General features: G+C 47.8%; 1 protein-coding gene across 12 annotated transcripts in view; it reads left to right on the top strand.

Moving 5' to 3' along the window:
• The window catches only part of Lrp8 (LDL receptor related protein 8), a 109,737-nt gene extending 86,060 nt beyond the window's left edge, over window positions 1–23,677 (top strand). For 8 of the 12 annotated variants that reach the window (XM_045139305.1, XM_045139302.1, XM_045139304.1 and 5 more), the window contains 7 exons: window positions 2,888–3,029; window positions 6,548–6,700; window positions 8,686–8,907; window positions 11,912–11,980; window positions 17,486–17,658; window positions 19,661–19,837; window positions 23,266–23,677. In XM_045139305.1, the coding sequence (XP_044995240.1) occupies window positions 2,888–3,029; window positions 6,548–6,700; window positions 8,686–8,907; window positions 11,912–11,980; window positions 17,486–17,658; window positions 19,661–19,837; window positions 23,266–23,304 (975 nt within the window). In that variant the 3' untranslated portion in view covers window positions 23,305–23,677. The remainder of the gene's footprint in view (window positions 1–2,887; window positions 3,030–6,547; window positions 6,701–8,685; window positions 8,908–11,911; window positions 11,981–17,485; window positions 17,659–19,660; window positions 19,838–23,265) is intronic. The other 4 variants (XM_045139307.1, XM_045139306.1, XM_045139300.1 and 1 more) reach the window with 1 other exon arrangement.
• Window positions 23,678–23,917: the final 240 nt, after the last annotated feature.

Below are 23,917 nucleotides of genomic sequence, written 5' to 3'. Positions count from 1 at the left end.
CTCAGGGTGGCCTCAAACTCACAGCGATCCTCCTACCTCTGCCTCCCGAGTGCTGGGATTAAAGGCGTGCGCCACCATATTCGGCAAGCCTTTTTGTTGTTGTTGTTGTTCATTTTTATCTATTTGAGAGCAACAGACAGAGAGAGAAAGAGGCAGAGAGAGAAAGAGAGAGAATGGGCGCTCCAGGGCCTCCAGCCTCTGCAAACGAACTCTAGACGCATGCGCCCCCTTGTGCATCTGGCTAACGTGGGTCCTGGGGAATCGAGCCTCGAACCGGGGTCCTTAGGGTTCACAGGCAAGCGCTTAACCGCTAAGCCATCTCTTCAGCCCCTCCCCCTTGTGTTTTTAATAAGAGAAGTGGCACACTAGGCCCTCCAGCCACTGTAATCAAAGTCTTGACGCGTGCACCACCTTGTGCGCGTGTGTAACCTTGCGTATGTATCAACTTGTGTGTCTGGCTTACGTGGGATCTGGGAAGTCAAACATGGATCATTAGGCTTCACGGACTGTAAGACCCCCAAAACGAGGACCCCACGCTCTGCCCGGATATGGCGACACCCCAAATCACTCACGAGAAGCGGTCTGGATGCAAACTGCAAGAGGATTTTATTCCAAGCGCGCTGGGGCCCACAGTCGTACACCTCACAGGGGTAGAGGACTGCAGAGCCCCGGATGCAGGAACGGGACAGTTTTTATAGGGTTTCTAACAAAGCCTGTGCCTTAGACCAATCAGTTTTTAACATCAGGAGCCCGCGGGGTGCGAGCCAGTCAGTTTGTGCCACCCCATAGTTTCTAAGCCAATTAGTTTATGACCTTGGTGGTCAGCATTTGCGCAGGTCCTTGGGTGGGGGTAGCAGAGTGTGGTATCAGCCTCCTATGACCGTGGTGGTCTGAGGCAGGCTGCTACGGCTTATGGTGCAGGCTACTAAGGCTTACGGTGTGGGGTATTAAAGCTTATGGTGCAGGCTATTTACCTAGTTTTATATTAGGAGCGGGCTCTGATATAATGAGAAGAGGGATTCTTTACTTGCTTCCAACAGAGAGTAAAGCCTGGAGTTTGAGGTATGCAGGGGCCCGCTTAAGCTCCCTTTGGAGCGTGATAGTATTTCTGGGCTTCTGAATTCTTGGGCCTTTCAGGACAAGCATCCTTAACCCACTAAACCATCCCTCTAGGCCAGAAAAGCTTATTTTAGTATAAGCACATAGATGGCCATTTGGGTGCATGTCTGGATCAGCAGATACGTGGTCATACCTGTAGTTGTGGCTTTGCCTAGAGCCGCACGTCCAGGCTGGTATGGGCCACCACGTGGACGTCTACTCACTGTCTTTGGGGGCCCAGCAGCAGCTAGTCTATGAAGCCTAAGGACTCCGGATCTGAGTTTGAATAGTACTATCTACACAGACCAAACCTTGGCTTTCTGCTGGATCTAGGAAACAGGAAGAGCCCAGCATGGAGTGATCTTCTGTTGAAAGTTTAAGAATCACCAAATACGGCTGGAGAGATGGCTTAGTGGTTAAGCGCTCGCCTGTGAAGCCTAAGAACCCCGGTTCGAGGCTCGGTTCCCCAGGTCCCATGTTAGCCAGATGCACAAGGGGGCGCACGCGTCTGGAGTTCGTTTGCAGAGGCTGGAAACCCTGGCGCGCCCATTCTCTCTCTCTCCCTCTATCTGTCTTTCTGTGTCTGTCGCTCTCAAATAAATAAATGATAAAAAAAAATTAAAAAAAAAAAAAAAAGAATCACCAAATAGCCAGGCCTTAGTGGCGCTTGCTTTTAATCCCCAGAGCTCGGGAGGCAGAGGTAGGAGGATCTCCGTGAGTTCGAGGCCGCCCTAAGACTACGTAGTGAATTCCAGGGCAGCCTGGGCTAGAGTGAGACCCTACCTTGAAAGAACAAAAACAAGGTGTTGGAAAGAAGTGACCAGAGTGCTCAGTACTATAATATCTCGATCACACTTTCCAAGGCTCAGGGTGTAATGCGCAAGAGGTGGTGGAAAGAATGTAAGAGCCAAAGGAAGGGTAGGACTCCTTACAACGTGCTCCTCCAGACACAAGATGGCCTGGATATCCATGACCTCACAGTGCCTGACACTACCTACACAAGACCATCATAATAGGAGGAAAAGATGATGACATCACAATAAGAGAGGCTGATTGAGAGGGGGAGGGAATATGATGGAGAGTGGAGTTTCAAAGGGAAAAGTGGAGGGAGGGAGGGTATTACCATGGGATATTTTTTATAATCATGGAGGTTGTTAATAAAAACTTGAATAAATAAATAAAAATATTATAAATAAATTAAAAAAAAAAGAATCACCAAATAGCTAGGTGCACCCCTTTAATCCCAGCACTCGGGAGGCAGAGGTAGGAGGATCGCCATGAGTTCGAGGCCACCCTGAGACTACGTAGTGAATTCCAGGTCAGCCTGAGCTCAGTGAGACCCTACCTCGAAAAACAAAAACAAACAAACAAACAAAAAAAAACAAACGAAGAATCACCAAATATACTCTGTGGTACACAGAAACTGAAAGAGTTGAGATTGTACAGCCGATGCTAAGCATCCCCGTTAATAACCTGTGGTCATAAGCTGGGCATGGTGCACGCCTTTAATCCCAGCACTCGGGAGGCAGAGGTAGGAGGATTGCCATGAGTTCAAGGCCACCCTGAGACTCCATAGTGAATTCCAGGTCAGCTTGGGCTAGAGTGAGACCCTACCTCGAAAAAACCAAAACAACAGCAGAAAAAAAGAACCTGTGGTCAGGACAAAGAGCTCCAGGAAGATGTTGGGGCAATTTTATAATTGTCACTGATATCTGGGGCTGAGCCTTCAGACAAAGGTGACGTGTAAAGACTCTGGGCCTCTTACCCTGTCCCTCTGTACTCCCCGCAGGACAAGGTCTTCTGGACAGACCTGGAGAATGAGGCCATTTTCAGTGCAAATCGGCTCAATGGCCTAGAAATCTCCGTCCTGGCTGAAAACCTCAACAACCCGCATGACATCGTCATCTTCCATGAGCTAAAGCAGCCAAGAGGTTAGTCTTCGCTGGTGTCTTGGGGTTTCCCATTCCCACTGGGATCCAGCACCCAGGAAAACAACAATAACAATCCCTCATTAGAGTCTTTCTGCCATTTTTTTTTTTTTTTTTTTTTGTCTCGTTTTGCCCCAGGTCCCTTTTGAAGCAAGACAGGGTAGAAGATACATAGATTTCCTGGGCTTTTTGTTTTTTGTTTTTTTGTTTTTTTTAGAGAGAGGCTGGAGTGGAGCCACAAACATCTGGAGGAGAGTTTATAAAGCTCATTGAAGAGAAACTGAGGGGCTGGAGAGATGGCTTAGCGGTTAAGTGCTTGCCTGTGAAGCCTAAGGACCCTGGTTCTAAGCTCGATTCCCCAGGACCCACGTTAGCCAGATGCACAAGGGGGCGCACACACGTGGAGTTCGTTTGCAGTAGCTGAGAGTTCTGGTGCGCCCATTCTCTCTCTCTCTCTCCCTCTTTCTCTGCCTGTTGCACTCAAATAACTAAATAAAATTTTTTAAAAATTTAAAAAAGAGAAACTGAGGCTTTTAATTTAATTAAATTAACTTATTTGAGAGACAGAGGAAGAGGCAAAGAGAAAGAGAGAATGGGTGCACTGGGGCCTCCAGCCACTGCAAATGAACTCCAGATGCCCCCTTGTGCATCTGGCTAACGTGGGTCCTGGGGAATCGAACCAGTGTCCTTAGGCTTCTCAGCAAATGCCTTAAGGCCTAAGCCATTTCCGCAGCCCCACAATTCTTTTTCGTCTTTTTATTATTTTTTATGAGACAGAGAGAGAGCGAGAGAGAGAATTGGCGCGCCAGGGCCTCCAGCCACTGTAATTGAACTGCAAACTGCGTGCACCGTCTTGTGTGCGTGTGCAACCGTGCACACTTGAGCCACCTTGTGCGTTTGGCTTACGTGGGATCTGAAGAGTAAAACCTGGGTCCTTAGGTTTCGCAGGCCAGCGCCTTAACCACTAAGCCATCTCTCCAGCCCTAGAACTAAATCTTAAACTCAGGTCTTTCAGATTTCAAAGTTTCTTATTTCCTTTTTTTTTTTTTTCCCTAAAGAAATTCTCAGCTTGAGGCCAGCTTGAGGCAGATAGGGAGAGAAGAGAGACAAGGGGCGCCCTAGGGCCTCCAGCCACTGCAAACGAACTCCAGATGCGTGTGCCCCCTTGTGCATCTGGCTAACGTGGGACCTGGGGAACCGAGCCTCGAACTGGGGTCCTTAGGCTTCACAGGCAAGCGCTTAACCGCTAAGCCATCTCTCCAGCCCCTCCTTATTTCCTTTTTTTTTTTTTTTGTTTGTTTGTCTGGGGTTTTTTGTTTGTTTGTTTGTTTTGGTTTTTCGAGGTAGGGTCTCACCCTAGCTCCGGCTGACCTGGAATTCACTCTGTAGTCTCAGGGTGGCCTCAAGCTCTCAGTGATCCTCCTACCTCTGCCTCCCGGGTACTGGGATTAAAGGCGTGCGCCACCACACCTTTGTTCATTTTTCATTATTCGTTATTTTTTATTATTCATTATTCATTCATTTTAAGTAGTATTAACTAGTGTGTCCTAGGGCCACACAGTAAGTCACTTGGGAGTTTGGAAACAGAATCTAGGAATCCTACTACTAGGTTTTCCCTTCCTCTGTCACCAGGATATATTGATTCTATTTTTTTTTTTTTAATTGAGAGAGAGAGAGAGATAATAGGTGTTCCAGGACCTTCAACCTGCTGGAACCTTCAACCTGCTGAAAAGGAACCGCAGGTGTGTGCGCCCCCTTGTGGCACATGTGCGACATTGCACACATGCATCATTGTGCCCTGGCTCGGTGGGACCTGGGGATTTGAAGCTGAATTCTTAGGCTCCACAGGCAAGCGCCTTAACCACTAAGCCATCTCTCCAGCCCTGATTCTAAACTTAACTGAGGTATGGGCTGCCAGGACAAAAGTGAGAAGGCAAAGGATGGCAAGGCGGTAAAGAATGGTGCCCGATTCTAGTTTCTGGAAACTTAAATTATAGAGATGTGGCATGTGTTTATTCCCAGCACTTGGGAGGCAGAGGTAGTAGGATCGCCATGCGTTCAAGGCCAGCCTGAGACTACATAGTGAATTTCGGGTCAGCCTGGGCTAGAGTGAGACCTTACCTCGAGAAACCAAAAAAAAAAAAATAATAATAATAATAATTAATTAATTTTTTAAAAGTGGGGGAGAGGGAGGGAATTACCGTGGGATATTTCTTTATAATCATGGAAAATGCTAATAAAAATTTTTTTTAAAAGTAGGAAAACAGGGCTGGAGAGGTGGCTCGGGGGTAAGGTACTTGCCTGCGAAGCCTAAAAACCAGGTTCGATTCCCCAGGACCCACATAAGCCAGATGCACAAGATGGTGCATGTGTCTAGAGTTTGTTTGCAGCGGCTAGAGACCCTGCCGTGTCCATTCTCCCTCTCTCTCTCCTCACTCTTTCTGTCTCTCATATAACTAAAAATAATGATAAAAAAAATTAACGGGCTGGAGAGATGGCTTAGCGGTTAAGCGCTTGCCTGTGAAGCCTAAGGACCCCGGTTCGAGGCTCGGTTCCCCAGGTCCCACGTTAGCCAGATGCACAAGGGGGCGCACGCGTCTGGAGTTCGTTTGCAGTGGCTGGAGGCCCTGGCGCGCCCATTCTCTCTCTCTCCGTCCATCTATCTTTCTTTCCATGTCTGTCGCTCTCAAATAAATAAATAAAAAATGAACAACAACAACAAAAAAAAAATTAACAATAGCCAGGCGTGGTGGCGCACGCCTTTAATCCCAGCACTCGGGAGGCAGAGGTAGGAGGATCGCCGTGAGTTCGAGGCCACCCTGAGACTACAGAGTGAGTTCCAGGTCAGTCCGGCCTAGAGCAAGACCTTCCCTCGAAAAACCAAAAATAAATAAATAAAATAAAAATTAGAAAATGTAGAAAAGCTGGGCTGGAGAGATGGCTTAGCGGTTAAGCGCTTGCCTGTGAAGCCTAAGGACCCCGGTTCGAGGCTCGGTTCCCCAGGTCCCACGTTAGCCAGATGCTCAAGGGGGCACACGCGTCTGGAGTTCGTTTGCAGTGGCTGGAGGCCCTGGTGCATCCATTCTCTCTCTCTCCCTCTATCTGTCTTTCTCTCTGTGTCTGTCGCTCTCAAATAAATAAATAAAAAATTTGGGCTGGAGAGATGGCTTAGCGGTTAAGCGCTCGCCTATGAAGCCTATGGACCCCGGTTCGAGGCTCGGTTCCCCAGATCCCACGTTAGCCAGATGCACAAGGGGGCGCACGCGTCTGGAGTTCGTTTGCAGAGGCTGGAGGCCCTGGTGCGCCCATTCTCTCTCTCTCCCTCTATCTGTCTTTCTCTCTGTGTCTGTTGCTCTCAAATAAATAAATAAAAAATGAACAAAAAAAAATTTAAAAAAAAATTTTTTTTTTAATGTAGAAAAGCTTTCTGAGCAAGCTCAGTGGGAGGGGCCTCCTTCCCAGGAACAAGGCGAGGTGAGAGGACCCGGCTCCTAATACCTGTCCTGTCTCTCTGCCATTAGCTGCGGATGCCTGCGAGCTGAGCGCTCAGCCCAATGGAGGCTGCGAATACCTGTGCCTTCCCGCCCCGCAGACCTCGGGCCATTCCCCCAAGTACACGTGCGCCTGTCCTGACACCATGTGGCTGGGCCCAGACATGAAGAGATGCTACCGAGGTTAGTACTGCAGCCTGACGTTGCCTTTGGGACTTGATGCCCTCCTGGGGGTTATTTGTTATGTTTTGTTTTCTTTTGTTTTCCCATCTTTCCTGGCTGCTCATTGTCTTTAAATGTTCTTCCCCCTCCCTTTTTTTTTTTCCACCTTCCCAGTGGTCTTCCAAGGAAGGCTTTCTCATCTTCCAAGAAAAAAAAGGGGGGGGGGGCTCGTAAACATACAAAGTTTAGGGTCTGGAGAGATGGCTTAGCAGTTAAGGCGATGGCCCGCAAAGCCAGAGGACCCAGGTTCAATTCCCCAGGACCCACGTTAGCCAGATGCACGAGGGGGCGCACGTGTCTGGAGTTCGTTTGCAGTGGCTGGAGGCCCTGGTGCACCTATTATCTCTCTCTCTCTTGCTCTCTCTCTGTCTCTCTCTCTCAAATAAATAAATAAATAAATAAAAATTTAAAAAAATACAGCCAGGTGTGGTGGTACACGCCTTTAATCCCAGCTCGCAGGATGCAGAGGTAGAAGGACTCCTGTGAGTTCGAGGCCACCCTGAGACTACATAGTGAATTCCAGGTTAGCCAAGGGGGGAAAAAAACAGAATACAATATTTAAATTCAATTTTAGGACATTTCTAGAAGTCCTTGAAAACCTCAAGTCAAACCCTTGAGCTCCACAACTTCATTCACTGTTTCTACACAGATGACTGTTTATTTCTTACCTAGATCTTAGCATATACTACATAGAAAAGCCCTTTGGAGGTATGATTGTGACTAATAGACAATTCTTCAATCATGTACATTTTATTTCCCAATCTTATTTTAATATTTTATTGTTATTTATTTATTTGAGAGAGGGGAAGAGGCAAAGCGAGCGAGAGACGGAGAGAATGGGCACATCAGGGCCTCCAGCCACTGCAAACAAACTCCAGATGCATGCGCCCCCTTGTGCATGTGGCTTACATGGGTCTGGGGGAATCGAACCTGGGTCCTTTGGCTTCACAGGCAAATGCCTTAACTGCTAAGCCATCTTTCCAGCCTCTTATTTCCCAATCTTGATGTACACCGGAGGCCTTTGGTCTGAACGTACGTCTGTTGCATCACTTATAATTTCCAGACCCAAATGTTTAAAGTGGAATAAGAATTAAAACCTACTGTGTGTGTGGGGGGCGGGCGTTGCTGGAGAGATGGCTCAGCAGTTAAGGCGCATGCCTGCAAAGCTTAATGACCAGAGTTCGATTCTCCTGGACACACGTAGAGCCAGATGCACAAAGTGGCTTATATATCTAGAGTTCGTTTACAGCAGCTGGAGGTCCTGGTGTGCCCATTCTCTCTCCTTGCAAATAAATAAATATTTAAAAGAAAACACCTAGCACTGGAGAGATGGCTTAGCAGTTAACGCACTTGTCTGCAAAGCCTAATGACCTACATTTGATTCTGGAATACCCACATAAGCAAGGTGCACAAGGGGGCGGGGGGGGGGGCACTTGCTTCTGGAGTTCGTTAGCAATGGCCAGAAGCCCTGGCATGCCCATTCCTCTCTCTCTCTTAAATAAATAACCTAATGACATAAGCATTGTAGAAAAAAAAAAATGCTTCTAATTTGTGATTTCCCCTCTTTCTAATCTTTTGGTTTGGTTTTTCCAGGTAGGTTCTCCTAGCCCAGGCCGACCTGGAATTCACGATGTAGTCTTAGGCTGGCCTCGAACTCACGATCCTCCTATTTCTGCATCCCAAGCGCTGAGGTTTGAAGGCATGCGCCGCCGCACCCGGGATAGCCCCCCCTAATCTTTTGCAGAGGCCTTTCCCACGCCTGATTCTCCAGCCTGGTTTTACTGACTCACTGTATTTGCAAAGCCCTTAGGATTCCTTGATCAGCAGGGTGAGGGGACGGCTTTGAGGATCAGCTCCTGTGTGTGGAACTCAAAGCAGCAATCAATCTAGTCACTAAAAACGACAGACCGTTCTGCCAAGTGACCTCCCTGCTCTTTCCCGTCCAGCACCCCCATCTACCTCAACTACGACGTTAGCCTCCGCTGTAACAAGGGCAGCGCCTGTGTCCAGAGCCCCGGCGACAACCGTCCACAGCCCCGCCTCCCAGAACCACAGCACAGACCCACCAGGCCTGGCGTCTGCCACCCCAAGTTCAGTCAGTGTCCCCGGGGCTCCCAGCCCCGGCCCATCTACCCCAAGCCCTGGGACAAGCAACCACCCACAGCACTGTAAGGAGCCCCCGTTCTGCCTTCTTTGATGACTTGGGGGTGACTCTTGGGTGGGAGCTAGGGTGGGCAGTGGCGGGGGAGGGGGTTGCCTGGAGAGGGAGATTGTACATACCAGAGCTAAATATGCCCATCTCTGAACTTTTCCATTTTCTTTTTTTAATTTATTGGAGAGCGACAGATAGATAGAGGGAGAGAGAATGGGCGCACCAGATACGTGCGCCCCCTTGTGCATCTGGCTCACGTGGGTCCTGGGGAAATCGAGCCTCGAACCGGGGTCCTTAGGCTTCACAGGCAAGCGCTTAACTGCTAAGCCATCTGTCCGGCCCTTCCCTCTCTTTTGTTTTTGTTTCAGATTTTTTTTTTAAGTATATTTTATTTATTTATTTGAGAAAAAAAAAGAGGCAGAGAGAGAGAGAATGGGTGTTCCAGGGCTTCTAACCAGTGCAAACGAACTCCAGACATGCGTGCCCCTTTGTGCATCTGGCCTACGTGGGACCTGGAGAAACGAACCAGGGTCCTTTGGCTTTGCAGGCAAACGCCTTAACCGCTAAGCCACCTCTCCAGCCCTATCAAATACCTTTTTAACTGAGTTATCTCCGGGTTGTGGGGGTGGTTGTGGGGGGGGGGACGTTCATTTAAAAGAATAAATGATCTATTACTGTTTATCCAAGCCCAGATGGCACAGAACCCAAACAAGCTGGCAGCAACTTTCTGAATGGGCCTGTTTTGCCAGCAGAAGCCAGGCGCTTGAACACTCACCCCGAGCTCCATCAGGAGCGGAGGTGGGACATCTGGGAATTCCAGGTCCCCTCCTCTGGGGCCGAGCCTCTTTCCACAGGCTCCTAGGTTCCTATCACCCCGGAGCGAGAGGACAGCGGGCTTCCAATTCGCTTTGTAAGCAGAGCCAGCTTGTCTGGCTAGGTAGATGTGCTTGAGGTGCCTTGGAAAGAAAGCTTCACTGGTGGGGGCTGGAGAGATGGATTAGTGCTTAGGGCGCTTGCTTGCCTGCAAAGCCAAAGGACCCAGGTTCCATTCCCCAGGACTCACGTAAACCAGATGCACAAGGGGGCGCGTGCGTCTCGAGTTCCTTTGCAGTGGCTGGATACGCTGGCGTGCCCATTCTCTCTCTTTCTCTCTCTCTCTCCCTCTCTGCGCCTCTTTCTCAAATAAATAAAAATAAAACTTAAAAAAAAAAAAAATCTTCACTGATGGGATTGAGGACAATGCCAAGGAACGGTCATCTCTCTTGGGGCAAACCTGGATAACAGGTTCTCTTCATGCCTCCAAAGGCTGTCCAGGGGAAAATGCTTTTCATTTGTTTGTTTGTTTATTTATTTATTTATTTGAGAGAGAGCATGGGCATGCCAGGGCCTCTAGCCACTGAAAACAAACTCCAGATGCATGCGCCACCATATACATCTGGCGTATGAGCTTTGCGAAGTTGAACCTAGGTCCCTAAGCTTCAAAGGCAAGCATCTTAACCCCTCCCTCTCCCTCTCTCTCTCTCTCCCCGTTGCTTTCTCTATCTGCCTCGCTCTGTCTCGGTCTCTCAAATAAATACATAAAATAAAATATATTGTAATTAGGACAAGCAAGCTGATAATGTGGATGGATAGGCAGACCCCCCCCCAAAAAACAACAGAGACATGTATCACACTGAAAATTGTAGCTGAGGGCTGAGGAGGTGACTCACTGGAAAAAGTGATTGGTGGGCAAGCTCAGTACCTGATTAAAAAGCAGGGAGCCATGGTGGGCTTCTGTAATCCCGACATGCCCATGGCAAGGCAGGAGGCAGGAGAATTTCCGGAAGCTTCTCCAATCAGCTAGCCTGGGGAATAGAGCGGTAAACGCTAGGCACCGTGGCTCAAAGCAAGGACTGAAACCTGAAAGTGGTCCTCTGTGGGCCGGGGAGATGGCTCAGCAGTTAAAGGCGCTTGCTTGCAAAGCTTATCAGCGTGGGTTCGATTCCCCAACAACCCATGTAAGGCTGGATGGGTATTTGTTTGCAGCAGCAAGAGTCCCTGGCACGAAATCAAATAAATAATTTTATTTTCTTTTTAAAGAGAAAGTTGGGGCTGCAGAGATGGCTTCGCGGTTAAGGTGCTTGCCAGCGAAGCCCAAGGGCCCATGTTTGACTCTCCAGATCCCAAGCAAGCCACACATGCAAGGTGACGCAAGTGTGCAAAGTCACCCATGTGCACAACGTGGCACACACGTCTGGAGTTCGATTACAGTGGCTGAAGGCGCTGGAGTGCCAGTTCTCTGGCTCTTGCTCTCACTCTCCTAATAGGCCGGATTGGGGCTGGAGAGATGGCTTAGCGGTTAAGCGCTTGCCTGTGAAGCCTAAGGACCCCGGTTCGAGGCTCGGTTCCCCAGGTCCCACGTTAGCCAGATGCACAAGGGGGCGCACGCATCTGGAGTTCATTTGCATGGCTGGAGGCCCTGGTGTGCCCATTCTCTCTCTCTCTCTCTCTGCCTCTTTCTCTCTGTCTGTCGCTTTAAATAAATAAATTTTTTTTAAAAAATAGGCCAGTCTGCTGGGCGTGGTGGCGCACGCCTTTAATCCCAGCACTAGGGAGGCAGAGGTAGGAGGATCACCATGAGTTCAAGGCCACCCTGAGACTACATAGTTAATTCCAGGTCAGCCTGGACCAGAGTGAGACCCTACCTCAAAAAACAAAAACAAAAACAAAAACAAAAAAATAGGCCAGTTTGTTGGGCTTTGCCTCACAAAGAAAAAGAAACAAAGTTAGGCCTAGAGAGATGGCCTAGTGGTTAAGGTGCTTGCCTGCAAAGCCAAAGGGCCCAGGTTCGATTCCCCAGGACCCACATAAGCCAGATGCACAAGGTGACACAGGCGTCTGGAGCTCATTTGCAGTGGCTGGAGGCTCTCAAATAACTAAATAAATCAAAAAGAAATAAACAAACAGCCGCTGGATAGTTTTGATGGCTTGAGGCTAACCCACAGTATGGAAGTTGCCCTGTAAATGTTTGTGTTTTGCAGATGGGAATGAAGGGAACAAAATGGGCTCAACGGTGACGGCGGCTGTCATTGGGATCATCGTACCTATAGGTGAGTGTGGACTAAGGTCGCTGGCACTAAAAAAAAAAGGCACCAGAAAGGAATAAGGTTGGGCTGGAGAGATGGCTTAGCGGTTAAGCGCTTGCCTGTGAAGCCTAAGGACCCCGGTTCGAGGCTCGGTTCCCCAGGTCCCACGTTAGCCAGATGCACAAGGGGGCGCACGCGTCTGGAGTTCGTCTGCAGAGGCTGGAAGCCCTGGCGCGCCCATTCTCTCTCTCTCCCCCTATCTGTCTTTCTCTCTGTGTCTGTCGCTCTCAAATAAATAAATAAAAATTAAAAAAAAAAAAAAAAAAAAAAAAGGAAGAAGGTTGACTGCTCTGTGCTGGCCGCCTTTAGTTTGGTTTCTTGCCCGCCGCGCAGGACTCTTCAGGATCTGCTCTAGGTCACCATCCAGGCCCCGGAGATCCAAACATGAGTTCTCAGGCTTTGTAGGACGAGCGCCCTGACCCGTAAGCCGTCTCTGCAGCCCTCATTTTTCTCTGGGTTATTTCATGTGTGGTGACGCTCATGCATGACGACTATTAAACATTTGAGAATGAATATATGTGACAAATACTTTCTTCCCGTCTGACACTTAATTTTAAATTTATTCACAGTCTCCTTTGCCACGCATATATTTAAATTTCTTAAGTAGCAGATCTGCTCATCTTTTGTTTAATGAAGTCTTGAGTTTTCTGCCCTGCTTAGGCAGGCTTGGGTCATTTTGTATTATTAAAATAAAAATACCTTTTTTTTTTTTTTTTTTTTACTTCTGGTTTAAATTATTTGGAATTATTTATTTTTTTATAAATGGTTGTACTCTTAGACTCCTTGATTCTCCCCCCACCCTTGTAGTGCTGAGGGTCCTCTTCAATGTGGTTGCTGGTATGCATTTTGGGGACCATGAGACCTCAGTCAGTGGGGTGGGGGGCACAGATATGGTGCCTTAGGCTATTCCCACACACCCTGGGGCTCTTATAATCTTCCTATCCCTTCTGCACTGAGTGTTAGGCGGCAAGATAGGGATCTGATTTAGGGTTGCTTTCTCCATAGTCTCTGGTTCCCTTTTTATGTTTTTTTTTTTTTTAAAGAACGGGTGTGTCAAGGCCTCCAGCCATTGCAAACAAACTCCACAAGCATGCGCCACCTTGTGTATCTGGGTTACATGGGTACTGGGGAATCGAACCTGGGTCATTGGCTTTGCAGGCAACTGCCTTAAATGCTAAGCCATCTCTCTAGCCCTTATTTGTTTGCTTTTTGGTTTTCTGAGGTAGGGTCTCACTCTAGCTCAGGCTGACCAGGAATTCACTGTGGAGTCTCAGGGTGGCCTCGAACTCTCAGCGATCCTCCTACCTCTGCCTCCCGAGTGCTGGGATTAAAGACGTGCACCACCACACCTGGCTATTTTTTAAAATTTTATTCTATTTACTTGATGGAGAGAGAGAGGAAAAGGCAGAGAATGGGCATGCAAGGCTTTCAGCCGCTGCAAATGAACTCCAGATGCATGCTCCACCTAGTGCCTCTGGCTTACATGGGTCCTGGGGAATCGAACCTGGGTCCTTTGGCTTTGCAGCCAAGTGCCTTTACAGCTTAGCCATCCCTCCAGTCCTGCTTTGTGTGTGTGTGTGTGTGTGTGTGTGTGTGTGTGTGTGTGTGTGTGTTAAATTAAATAGTAACTTTGTATGGCTACATCATGGGTGGGTGCCATCATCTCTCTCCTCCCTGCCCCCATTCCGCTGAGGGCTTTGCCGGCGTTCAGCATGGGCTTGTGCATTATGAGCTGTGAGAGCAACAGACAGCCATTTTGTAAGGTGAGAGGTGGGGTTGCGGGCAATGCCTCCACTCTGTGGCTCTTACAAATACCCCCCCCCCCCGCCGGTCTTCCTGAAAATTCCCTGCACCGTGGTGGGCGTGCTTTAAGTCTACTTTAGTGCTGAGCTCTCAGCAGCTTCTGGATTTCTGCTCTGGTGCATTTTGAGTCTCCTCAGTGTCAGTCTGCATCACCCTGGTGCAGGTTGTCAGGCTCATGGTGGGAGCAGCGCTCTTGCTCGTCCCACTGGCTCCTCTGGTTCCACCTGGGTCCTGGCTGAAGCGTGAATGGTGGTTCATCTCCGTTCTCACTGCCTTGCCGCACGGATGACCTGGAATTCACTCTGTAGTCTCAGGGTGGCCTCAAACTCTCGGCGACCCTCCTACCTCTGCCTCCCCGAGTGCTGGGATTAAAGGCGTGCGCCACCACGCCCGGCTGGATCTCTGCTTTGATGACGTGTGAGTGGCCACAGCGTCAGTCACCATCTCCCCTGGAACTGGTTTTCAAACTAGCTGTGGCAGCAGTATTTGGGTCACCACTTCCTCTACAGTGGCTTCTAGGCCTGGACAGAAGTGGAGGTGACTCATCTTATGGTAGACAGTTGACTCTCTACTCTTTCTTTTTTCTTTTTCCCTCCAAAGTTCTCAAATGCATTTTATTTTATTAGTTATGTACACACTGTGTATACAGGCATGTTGGTACCATCATGAGCCTCCTCCCTCTCCTCCCCCCGTCCACAGGGACCCTCCTCATTAGGGAATGTGGGTTGTTCATTGTGGGGTTAGCCATCAGTTATGGGGAAGAGGCAAAGTCACTGTGCATAATGTCCCAATGTGTGGCTCTGACAATCTTTCCACCAGAAAGATCTTTTTCTTTTTGGTTTTCAGAGGTAGGGTCTCGCTCTAGCCCAGGCTGACCTGGAATTCACTATGTAGTCTCAGGGTGGCCTCGAACTCATGGCAATCCTCCTACATCTGCCTTTAGAGGCGTGCACCACCACGCCTGGCCAAGACTCTTTTTTTTTTGCTTTTTTCAGGCATGGTCTCACTTTAGCCCAGGCTGACCTGGAATCTTTTTTTTTTTTTTTTTTTTTTTTAATGCAAACCTGCCTAGATTCTCCAGAACCATTACTGAATGATCCATCCTTCTGACTTGAATATATACTGGCCTGTATATTTTCTTCCACCAGTTATGTCTATTCCCATAAACTAGCGGCACTTTGTATTGTTAAGCTCGCAATATTTGGTCAGCTATTTTTATCTGGTTTCTCTTTTAGAGTGTCTGTCAATCCTATAAAAGTTTGCTGGACTTTCATTGAAATTGCTTTGGGCACATAAACTTATATGAAAAGAATTTATAGTTTTACCATGTCGAAATTTCCCATCCAGAAACCTGACATCCTTGTCTTTATTTCAGTCTTCATTTTGGCCTTTAATTCAATTTTATTTTATTTCCCCTTTTAGTGTTTTTTTTTTTTTTTTTTTTTTTTTTTTTTCTCCAAAACAGGGTCTCCCTCTAGCCCAGGTTGATCTAGAACTCAACTCTGTAGTCCCAGGCTGGCCTCAAATGCATGGCGATCCTCCTACTTCGGCCTCCTGAGTGCTTGGATTAAAGGTGTGTTCCTCCATGCCCAGCTCTTTACTTCAATTTCATAGATCATATTTCTTGTTAAGATCTGTTAGATATTTTATACTTTTTGATATACTATCATATATGCATTCATATTCCATTTCATTTGCTGAATATCTATTTGGGGGGCTATGCCTTTTGTTTGTTTGGTTGTTTTATAAGATATGACACTGGAATGATGGATTCATAGTTAAGTCACTTGCCTGTGAAGCCTAAGAACCCAGGTTCAAGTCCCCAGAACCCACATAACTCAGATGCACAAGGCAGTGCATGCGTCTGGAGCTCGTTTGCAGTGGCTGGAGGCTCTGGCGCACCCATTCTCTCTCTCCCTCTTTCTTTCTGTCAAATAAATAAATGAAAATAAAATATTTAAATAAATAAATAAAAATAAAGATGTGATATCACTGTAGCTCAGACAGGCCTGAATTTACAATTTAGCCCAGGGCTGGAGGAATGGCTTAGCGGTTAAGGCATTTGCCTGCAAAGACAGAGGACCCAAGTTCGATTCCCCAAGACTCACATTAGCCAGATGCACAAGGGGCTCACACATCTGGACTTTGTTTGCAGTGGCTGGAGGCCCTGGCACACCCATTCTATCTCTCTCTTTTCTCTTTCAAATAAAAATAAATAAATAATAGTTCATGATTAAAAGTCCAATTCTTTTTTTTTGTTTTGTTTTTGTGTGTTTGTTTTTGTTTTTATGAGGTAGGGTCTCACTCTATCCCAGGCTGACCTGGAATTCAATATGGAGTCTCAGGCTGGCCTCGAATTCACGGCGATCCTCCTACCTCTGCCTCCCAAGTGCTGGGATTAAAGGCGTGTGCCACCATGCCTGGAAAAAGTCTAATTCTTTAACAAAACAAAAAAAAACTTATCTTCTGGGCAGGACATGCCACAGAATATAACAGATTCTCAAAAAAAATATGCAAAGGTACTATGTGGCCCCTGCTCTGAATGCAAAGCAATTCTCCTGCCTCAGCTTCCTGAGCCCTGGGATTATAGGTGTGAGCCTACACCTCAGCTTTGCAATCAATTATCACTGACTGTATCTTTTTTTTTTTTTTTTTGGCAATGCTCTTCCTCTGATAGAATTCTAGCTCCTCCCCCCTCCCCTTCGACTTTGGACAGAGAATGGTTGTCTCAGGGATCCAGAAAAAAAAAAAAAGAAAGAAAATTCACAGTATGGAAGCAAAAGTAAAGGCAAGACTCCTTTGATCACTCAACACATCACTGAGCACCCGCTCAGTACTGGGCTCGGGGACAGGCAGGTGAATGAATGAATGAATGGATGAATGAATGAGGCAGTAACCAACTAGAGGGCTTGAAGAAGCTTTCATATTGGAGCTGAACTAAAGGATGAGTAGTTATTGAAAGAAACCGAAAATAGCGAAGGGCTTGTGAGCATCAGAAAAGCAACGTGCAGGGCTGGAGAGATGGCTTAGCCATTAAGGCGCTTGCCTATGAAGCCCAAGGACCCAGGTTTGATTCTCCAGGTCCCACGTAAGCCAGGCACACAAGGCGGCGCATGCATCCAGAGTTCATTTGCAGTGGCTGGAGGCCCCTGGCGTGTCCATTGTCTCTCTCTCTCTCTCTCCCTGTGTCCCACCCTGTCTCAAATAAAAATAAAGGTCTGGAGAGATGACTTAGTGGTTAAGCACTTGCCTGGGAAGCCTAAGGACCCTGGTTTGAGGCTTGATTCCCCAGGACCCACGTTAGCCAGATGCACAAGGTGGCACATGCATCTGGAGTTCGTTTGCAGTGGCTGGAAGCCCTGGTGCGCCCATTCTCTCCCTCTCTCTCTCTCTCTCTCTCTCTCTCTCTCTCTCTCTCTCTCTCCTCTCTCTCTCTCTCTCTCCTCTCTCTCTCTACCTCTTTCTCCCTCTGACTGTCGCTCTCAAATAAACAAATAAAATTAAAATAATAAAAATAATTAAAAAGAAAGGAAAGCAAGGTGCAGAGACATTCCATGGGGAGCAAGGGGTGGAGGAGCCGGGGCGGTGGCGGCGAGCTCTGTGCTGATGCCTGGGCAGTGGGCTGGAGTCCCCTCAGTGTCCAGCGTAATGTGTCCTGTCCTGCAGCGGTGATAACCCTCCTGTGCCTGAGTGGGTTCCTGATCTGGAGGAACTGGAAGAGGAAGAACACGAAGAGCATGAATTTTGACAACCCCGTGTACAGAAAGACAACGGAGGAGGAGGAAGAGGATGAGCTACACATAGGGAGGACCACTCAGATCGGCCATGTCTACCCCGCAGTAAGTGCCCCTTGCCTGAAGTGTTTCCTCCCTTCCTCCCTACCTTCCTTGTCTTTCCTTTTTACTTATTTATCTTTGCTTTGGAGAGAGAGAGAGAAAATTGGCACGCCAGGGCCTCGGCCACTGCAATCAAACTCCAGGCCCTTGCGCCACCTAGTGGGCATGCACAACCTTGCGCTTGCCTCACCTTTGTGCGTCTGGCTCACGTGGGATCTGGAGAGTGGAACCTGGGTCCTTAGGCTTTGCAGGCGAGCGTCTTAACCGCTAAGCCATCTCTCCAGCCCTTTTATTTTATTTTATTTCCTCCCTTCCTCTCTCCCTCCTTCCCTTCCTTCAACCTTATCAAGAACTTCCCACGTGCCAGGCAGTGTTCTAGGCCCTGGGAAAAATAGAATTGCTGAAGGCAAGTGGTTGGGAATTAGTAGAGGGTCAAAAACTACTTTGTACCTGAAGCCTCATCCTGGCAGTTAGAAAGCCAAGTGCCCTTTCTCTACTGAGTGGCAGATAACAGGCCTTCTTTCGGCTGAGTCATGCTTAGAACTTTCAGCCCTAAAAGGGTAACTGTGACTGTTTAACTCAAATACATTCATCCCAGCAAACACAGCACACCAGTTATTTGCAAAGCACGATATTAGATGTCGAGTGTTTCAAATCCATAAAGAATTGCACTTACTTGCTCCTGGGTGGGGGACTTAGAGATGCTAACACGTGGTTAGGCAGCTGTGTGCTTCAAGTCACAAGTGAAAGCCCAGGAGTTTGTTCTTTAAAAAATAAAATAATAAAAAAATAATAAATAAAAATAAAATAAATTCTTATTTTTTATTGATTTATTTGAGAGAGAGAGAGAAAGAGGCAGTGGGGGGGGGGGAGAGAATGGGCACACCAGGGCCTCCAGCCACTGCAGCCAAACTCCAGATGCATGCGCCCCCTTGTGCATCTGGCTAACGTGGGACCTGGGGAATCGAACCTGGGTCCTTAGGCTTCGCAGGCAAATGCCTTAACCGCTAAGCCGCCTCTCCAGCATGGGAGTCTGTTCTCCTAGGAAGCCTGGCTTGCTTTACTTAACCCACTGTCCGCTAGGCCTGTCTCCATCCTGCTGAGGTCATCACCATAGTCCAGTCACCATTTACTCAGTGGCTGACCCACTAGACTGTGAGGTCCTTAAGGGCAGGGTAGGATGGGATTAACCTTTTTCTCAGGGGCCTAGTACAGATAGTTGGTTTCTAATAAATAAATACACACACACACACATATATATATATGCACACACACATATACATATACATATATACACATATATACATATACATATATATGTATGTATGTATATATATATATATATATATATATATATATATATATATATATATATACAGGTACAAAGAAGTTTTTGACCCTCTGCTAATTCCCAACCACTTGCCTTCAGCAAGTCTATTTTTCCCAGGGCCTAGAAACACTGCCTGGCACGTGGGACGTGTGTGTGTGTGTATATATGTGTGTGTGTGTATGTATATATATATATATATAAATATGTATGTGTATATACACATATATATATATATATATATATATATTTGAACGAGAAGCATCAACAAGGAAGCTGTTCATTCTGCCTGGGGACGGTGGGCATGTGATGCCTCACAGTATCTGATGAGCTGTGTCATTAAAAGATGAATAGCTGCTGGGGCGTGGTGGCGCATGCCTTTAAAGGGGAGGGGAGGCAGAGGCAGGAGGATCGCCGTGAGTTTGAGGCCACCCTGAGACTCCATAGCGAATTCCGGGTCAGCCTGAGCGAGAGTGAGACCCTACCTCGGAAACATACAAAAAAATGAATAGAAAATTGCCAAAGGAGATGGCATTGCAGACAGAAGAAGTGTGTGTGCCCCTGGAGGTCCAAAGACAATTGCTTTATTGGGGGAACGAGGACATGAAGAAGTGGCTAGAACAGGTATCAGGGGGCTGAGCATGACCTCAGAGGTCATCCAGCTCATCCCCCTGTCAGGCAATCGGCAGCTTTGATCGCCCACTGTGGGCAGAGCCCTGTCCCGGGGAGACCAGAGATCTGGAAGACCCAGCCTCTGCCCTCAAGGAGCTTTTTGTCTTGCCGGGGGAACCGAGGTCACAGCCGCACCAACTCCCGAAGAACCCTCTTTCCGAGGTTCCTGTCGTCAAGTGCAAGGTAGGGTACAGAGCCACTCACACAGCCCGAGGAGCTGGTGGGTGAGGGCCTGAACCCTAGGCAGGAGTAGCCAATCACAGAAGGCTTTCTCGTTCTGGAAGGGTGTTTGGGCGGGGGGCGGGGTTAGAGGAAACTTGGGTTAATCCCAGACCAAGAAAAATGCCATCTGGTAGAAGGGGACTGAACGCAGGGCAGACAGAAAGGCCAATGAAGTAAACTGCCCGTTGAGGGGAGATGTGGGTAATGAACGCAGGGCATGCAGAGAGGGTAATCGTTGATCTTAAAGATCCTTAACACCCAGCCCAAGCAAATGGCTGCTTAAGTGATGTTTAAAGATCAGAGAAGGCATGGTGGCTCACGTCTCTAATCCCAGCACTCGGGGGAGGGGGGTGTGGGCAGAGGTAGGAGGATCGCCGTGAGTTCGAGGCCACCCTGAGACTATCCAGTGAATTCCAGGCCAGCCTGGGCTACAGTGAGACCCTACCTTGAAACAAAAAAAAAAAAAAAAAATCAGAGAACTCACCATGCAAGAGGATGACTCCCAGCTAATTATTTTTGTTTGTTTGTTTGTTTATTTTTATTTATTTATTTGAGAGCAACAGAGAGTCAGACAGAAAGAGAGAGAGAGAATGGGCGTGCCTGGGCCTCCAGCCACTGCAAACAAACGCCAGACACGTGCACCCCTTTGTGCATCTGGCTAACATGGGTCCTGGGAAATCGAGCCTCAAACCGGGGTCCTTAGGCTTCCCAGGCAAGCGCTTAACCACTAAGCCATCTCTCCAGCCCTCAGGCTACTTATTTTGAGTGGAGAAGTGAGGATTATAACCGCCCATTCTTTTTTTATTTATTTATTTATTTATTTATTTATTTATTTGAGAGCGACAGACACAGAGAGAAAGGCAGATAGAGGGAGAGAGAGAGAATGGGCGCGCCAGGGCTTCCAGCCTCTGCAAACGAACTCCAGACGCGTGCGCCCCCTTGTGCATCTGGCTAACGTGGGACCTGGGGAACCGAGCCTCGAACCGGGGTCCTTAGGCTTCTCAGGCAAGCGCTTAACCGCTACGCCATCTCTCCAGCCCAAATTAGGAAGTTCAAGCGAGACAGCGCATGTAAGACAGGACCTTGCAAATTCCAAAGCAGTCTGCACGTATAAAGTGGCATTGTCCAGAGAAGCAAGTGAGGCGGGGAATTACTCCTGACCCATGACTGGATTTCTCATCAGGAACCACAGCTGTTGTCAGAGAAACAAAATAATGGGGTGAGGAAGTTGGTAGCCCACTGGAGCTTACTATGTGCCAGACATCCTCGGTGTTTCGAGTTTGTCTGTCTCATTGAATCTGCACAAGTGCCTGGCACAGGTGGTTTTTGTAGCTGGGGGGAGGGGGCGCCCCTAGCAATAGGCCTTGGAGAAAGTCAGACTCTAGGTCAAGATAGAATGAGATAGTCTCAGGCTGGGCCGTGGTGGCGCACGCCTTTAACCCCAGCACTCGGGAGGCAGAGGTAGGAGGATCGCCGTGAGTTCGAGGCCACCCTGAGACTCCACAGTGAATTCCAGGTCAGCCTGGGCTAGAGCGAGACCCTACCTCAAAAACAACAACAACAACAAAAAAGAATAAGAGAGTCTCCTAATATCAGTGTTGGTGGAGTGTGGAAAACTAAAATAACCCAGAAAAGACTTAAAAAGCTGTGGAGTTTCTTTGTATCATCTAGAATGTGCAAATATGGAAAATAGTTAATTTTTTAAAATTTTTATTTGATTAATTTGAGAGATAGAAAGAGGGAGATTGAGAGAGAGAGAGAATGGGCGCGCCAGGGACTTCAGCCTCTGCCAACGAACTCCAGACGCATGCACCACCTTGTGCATCTGGCTTACGCAGGTCCTGGGGAATCGAACCTGGGTCCTTTGGCTTCACAGGCAAACACCTTAACCGTGAAGCTATCTCTCCAGCCTGAAAATACTTCATTTTATGCTGATTAGACAGATCTAGAATACACCAAGTTCCATACTTGTTAGGTGCCATATTGAAAACTCTATGGGAAAGCCAGGTGTGGGGGCGCACGCCTTCAATCCTAGCAATTGGGAGACAGAGGTAGGGGATCACCGTGAGTTCGAGGCCACCCTGACATTACATAGTGATTTTCCAGGTCAGCCTGGACTAGAGTGAGACCCTACCTCGAAAAACAAAAACAGAAACAAAACGAAACGAAAAACCTCTATGTGTATTATTTCATTTGGTTCCCCATCGACTCTGTGGGGTAGGCTTAACCTCATTTGACAGATGATGAAATGAAGGCTTGGAGAGGTGGCGCGTAACTCGCCCTGGTGGCTTTGGGAAAAGCAGTGGAGCTTGGGTCCGTCCAAAGGAAGGTGCCCAGGAAATGGAAGAATGGCAGACAAGATAAATGAGTGTCCTGGAGAAGAAGAGAAGTCAAGCACTGTTTCAAAGAGCTTTCCTGTGTAGACATCCTTGTCTGGACAGAGCCAGGAAAATGAGCAGTTAGAAACAGCTTTCACATCCATATGGGGCGCCGGAGGGAGTGGGGGGGCGGGGAGGGATTGAACCCACTGTCCACAAGGGAACAGACTAGCTCAGAGCTTTACAGGTTCACCATCCCGTGGTTATCCGTGAGTGAGTCAAGTATACATTGCCTCTGTTGGGAGGGATATAGCATGGTACCCGCCTCATTGTCATTTGTATCCTGGAGGCAAGTAGCTAATAGCCCATGTTTTAACTATATTTTTATTTTTCCGAGGTAGGGTCTCACTCTAGCCCAGGCTGACCTGGAATTCACTATGGAGTCTCAGGGTGGCCTCGAACTCACGGCGATCCTCCTACCTCTGCCTACCGAGTGCTGGGGTGAAAGGCGCGTGCCACCACGCCTGGCTTGTTTTAACTTTATTTTTATTTATTTATTTGAGAGAGCGAAAAAGGCAGACAGAGAGGGGGGGAGAGAGAGAGAGGGAGAGAATGGCCGAGAATCGTGCATCTGGCTTACGCGAGTCCTGGGGAATCGAACCGGGGGTCCTTTGGCTTTGCAGGCAAATGCCCTAAACCTCTCTCCAGCGCTGTTTTAACTTTTGACGGTGCTAACCTTCTTGAATTCAAGCAGCCTGAAATCCTAGGGGGAGGGAGGGAGTCTAGATTTCTGCTGCCCTTCTTTATATATTAAAAAAAAAAAAAAAGACAAACAGAATTATGGGGGGCGGGAGGGAAGCGACAGCTCTATGTTTACGTAGACGTGGGCTTGCTGCGTGATCCAGAGCAAACACGATGCAATTGAGTCGCTCTTGTCATCTCTAAATGTGATAAATCTTGTCCTTGGCAGCTTGAAGATCCAGTGAGGTTATCCCTGTGACATGATTGTGGGCTTGGGGTTGAGGCGATGTCATGCATCTAATGCTGGTTTCTTTGGTCTGTTCCCTCCAGCGTGTGGCATTAAGTCTGGAAGACAATGGACTGCCCTGAAGATGGGACCTCTCCCCCTCCGTGCCGCGTGGAGTTCAGTCCTGAGTCTCCCGGCTGTGTGACCGCACGAATGGGTTTCTATGCGTGGGTCTGCGTGAAGGAGTGCGTGCGAGGTGTGTGCGCGTGCGTGACTTTTTTTTTTTTTTTTAATTTATGTTGCAGAAAGATAACCACAAAGTTATGATGAGCTGCAGACATCCAAAGGATGCGAGTGTTTTTATATGTATAATGTTTTATACACTTTTTTAACTGGTTGCACTACCCATGGATTCATGGAACGGCTACCGCGGAGTGACTAATGTAATGTGCATTAACCAAATGGGGCCAATGGTACAAATCTTACTCACCACTTAAATACTATATTCACACAGGATGTTGGACTCAGTTGGATTTGGGGGTGGGTTTTTTTTTTTGTTGGTGGTGGTGGTTTTGGGGTTTTTTTTTTTTTAAAGGTTTGAGGATTTTGGGTTTTTGTAAATAAAATGATTTATACTTTGTGGCTATCCATCAACATAAGTATAAAAAGAAAGAGCGCTTCAACTCCCTCCCTCACGTAGATTATTTATTAACATATTTCAAAACTTAAGGTTAGCTCTGTAAGTCATTTAGAGAA

Source organism: Jaculus jaculus, chromosome 21 (genome assembly GCF_020740685.1).
Source record: "Jaculus jaculus isolate mJacJac1 chromosome 21, mJacJac1.mat.Y.cur, whole genome shotgun sequence".
Lineage (NCBI taxonomy): Eukaryota > Metazoa > Chordata > Mammalia > Rodentia > Dipodidae > Jaculus > Jaculus jaculus.
This window is presented reverse-complemented; position numbering and strand designations above follow the sequence as displayed.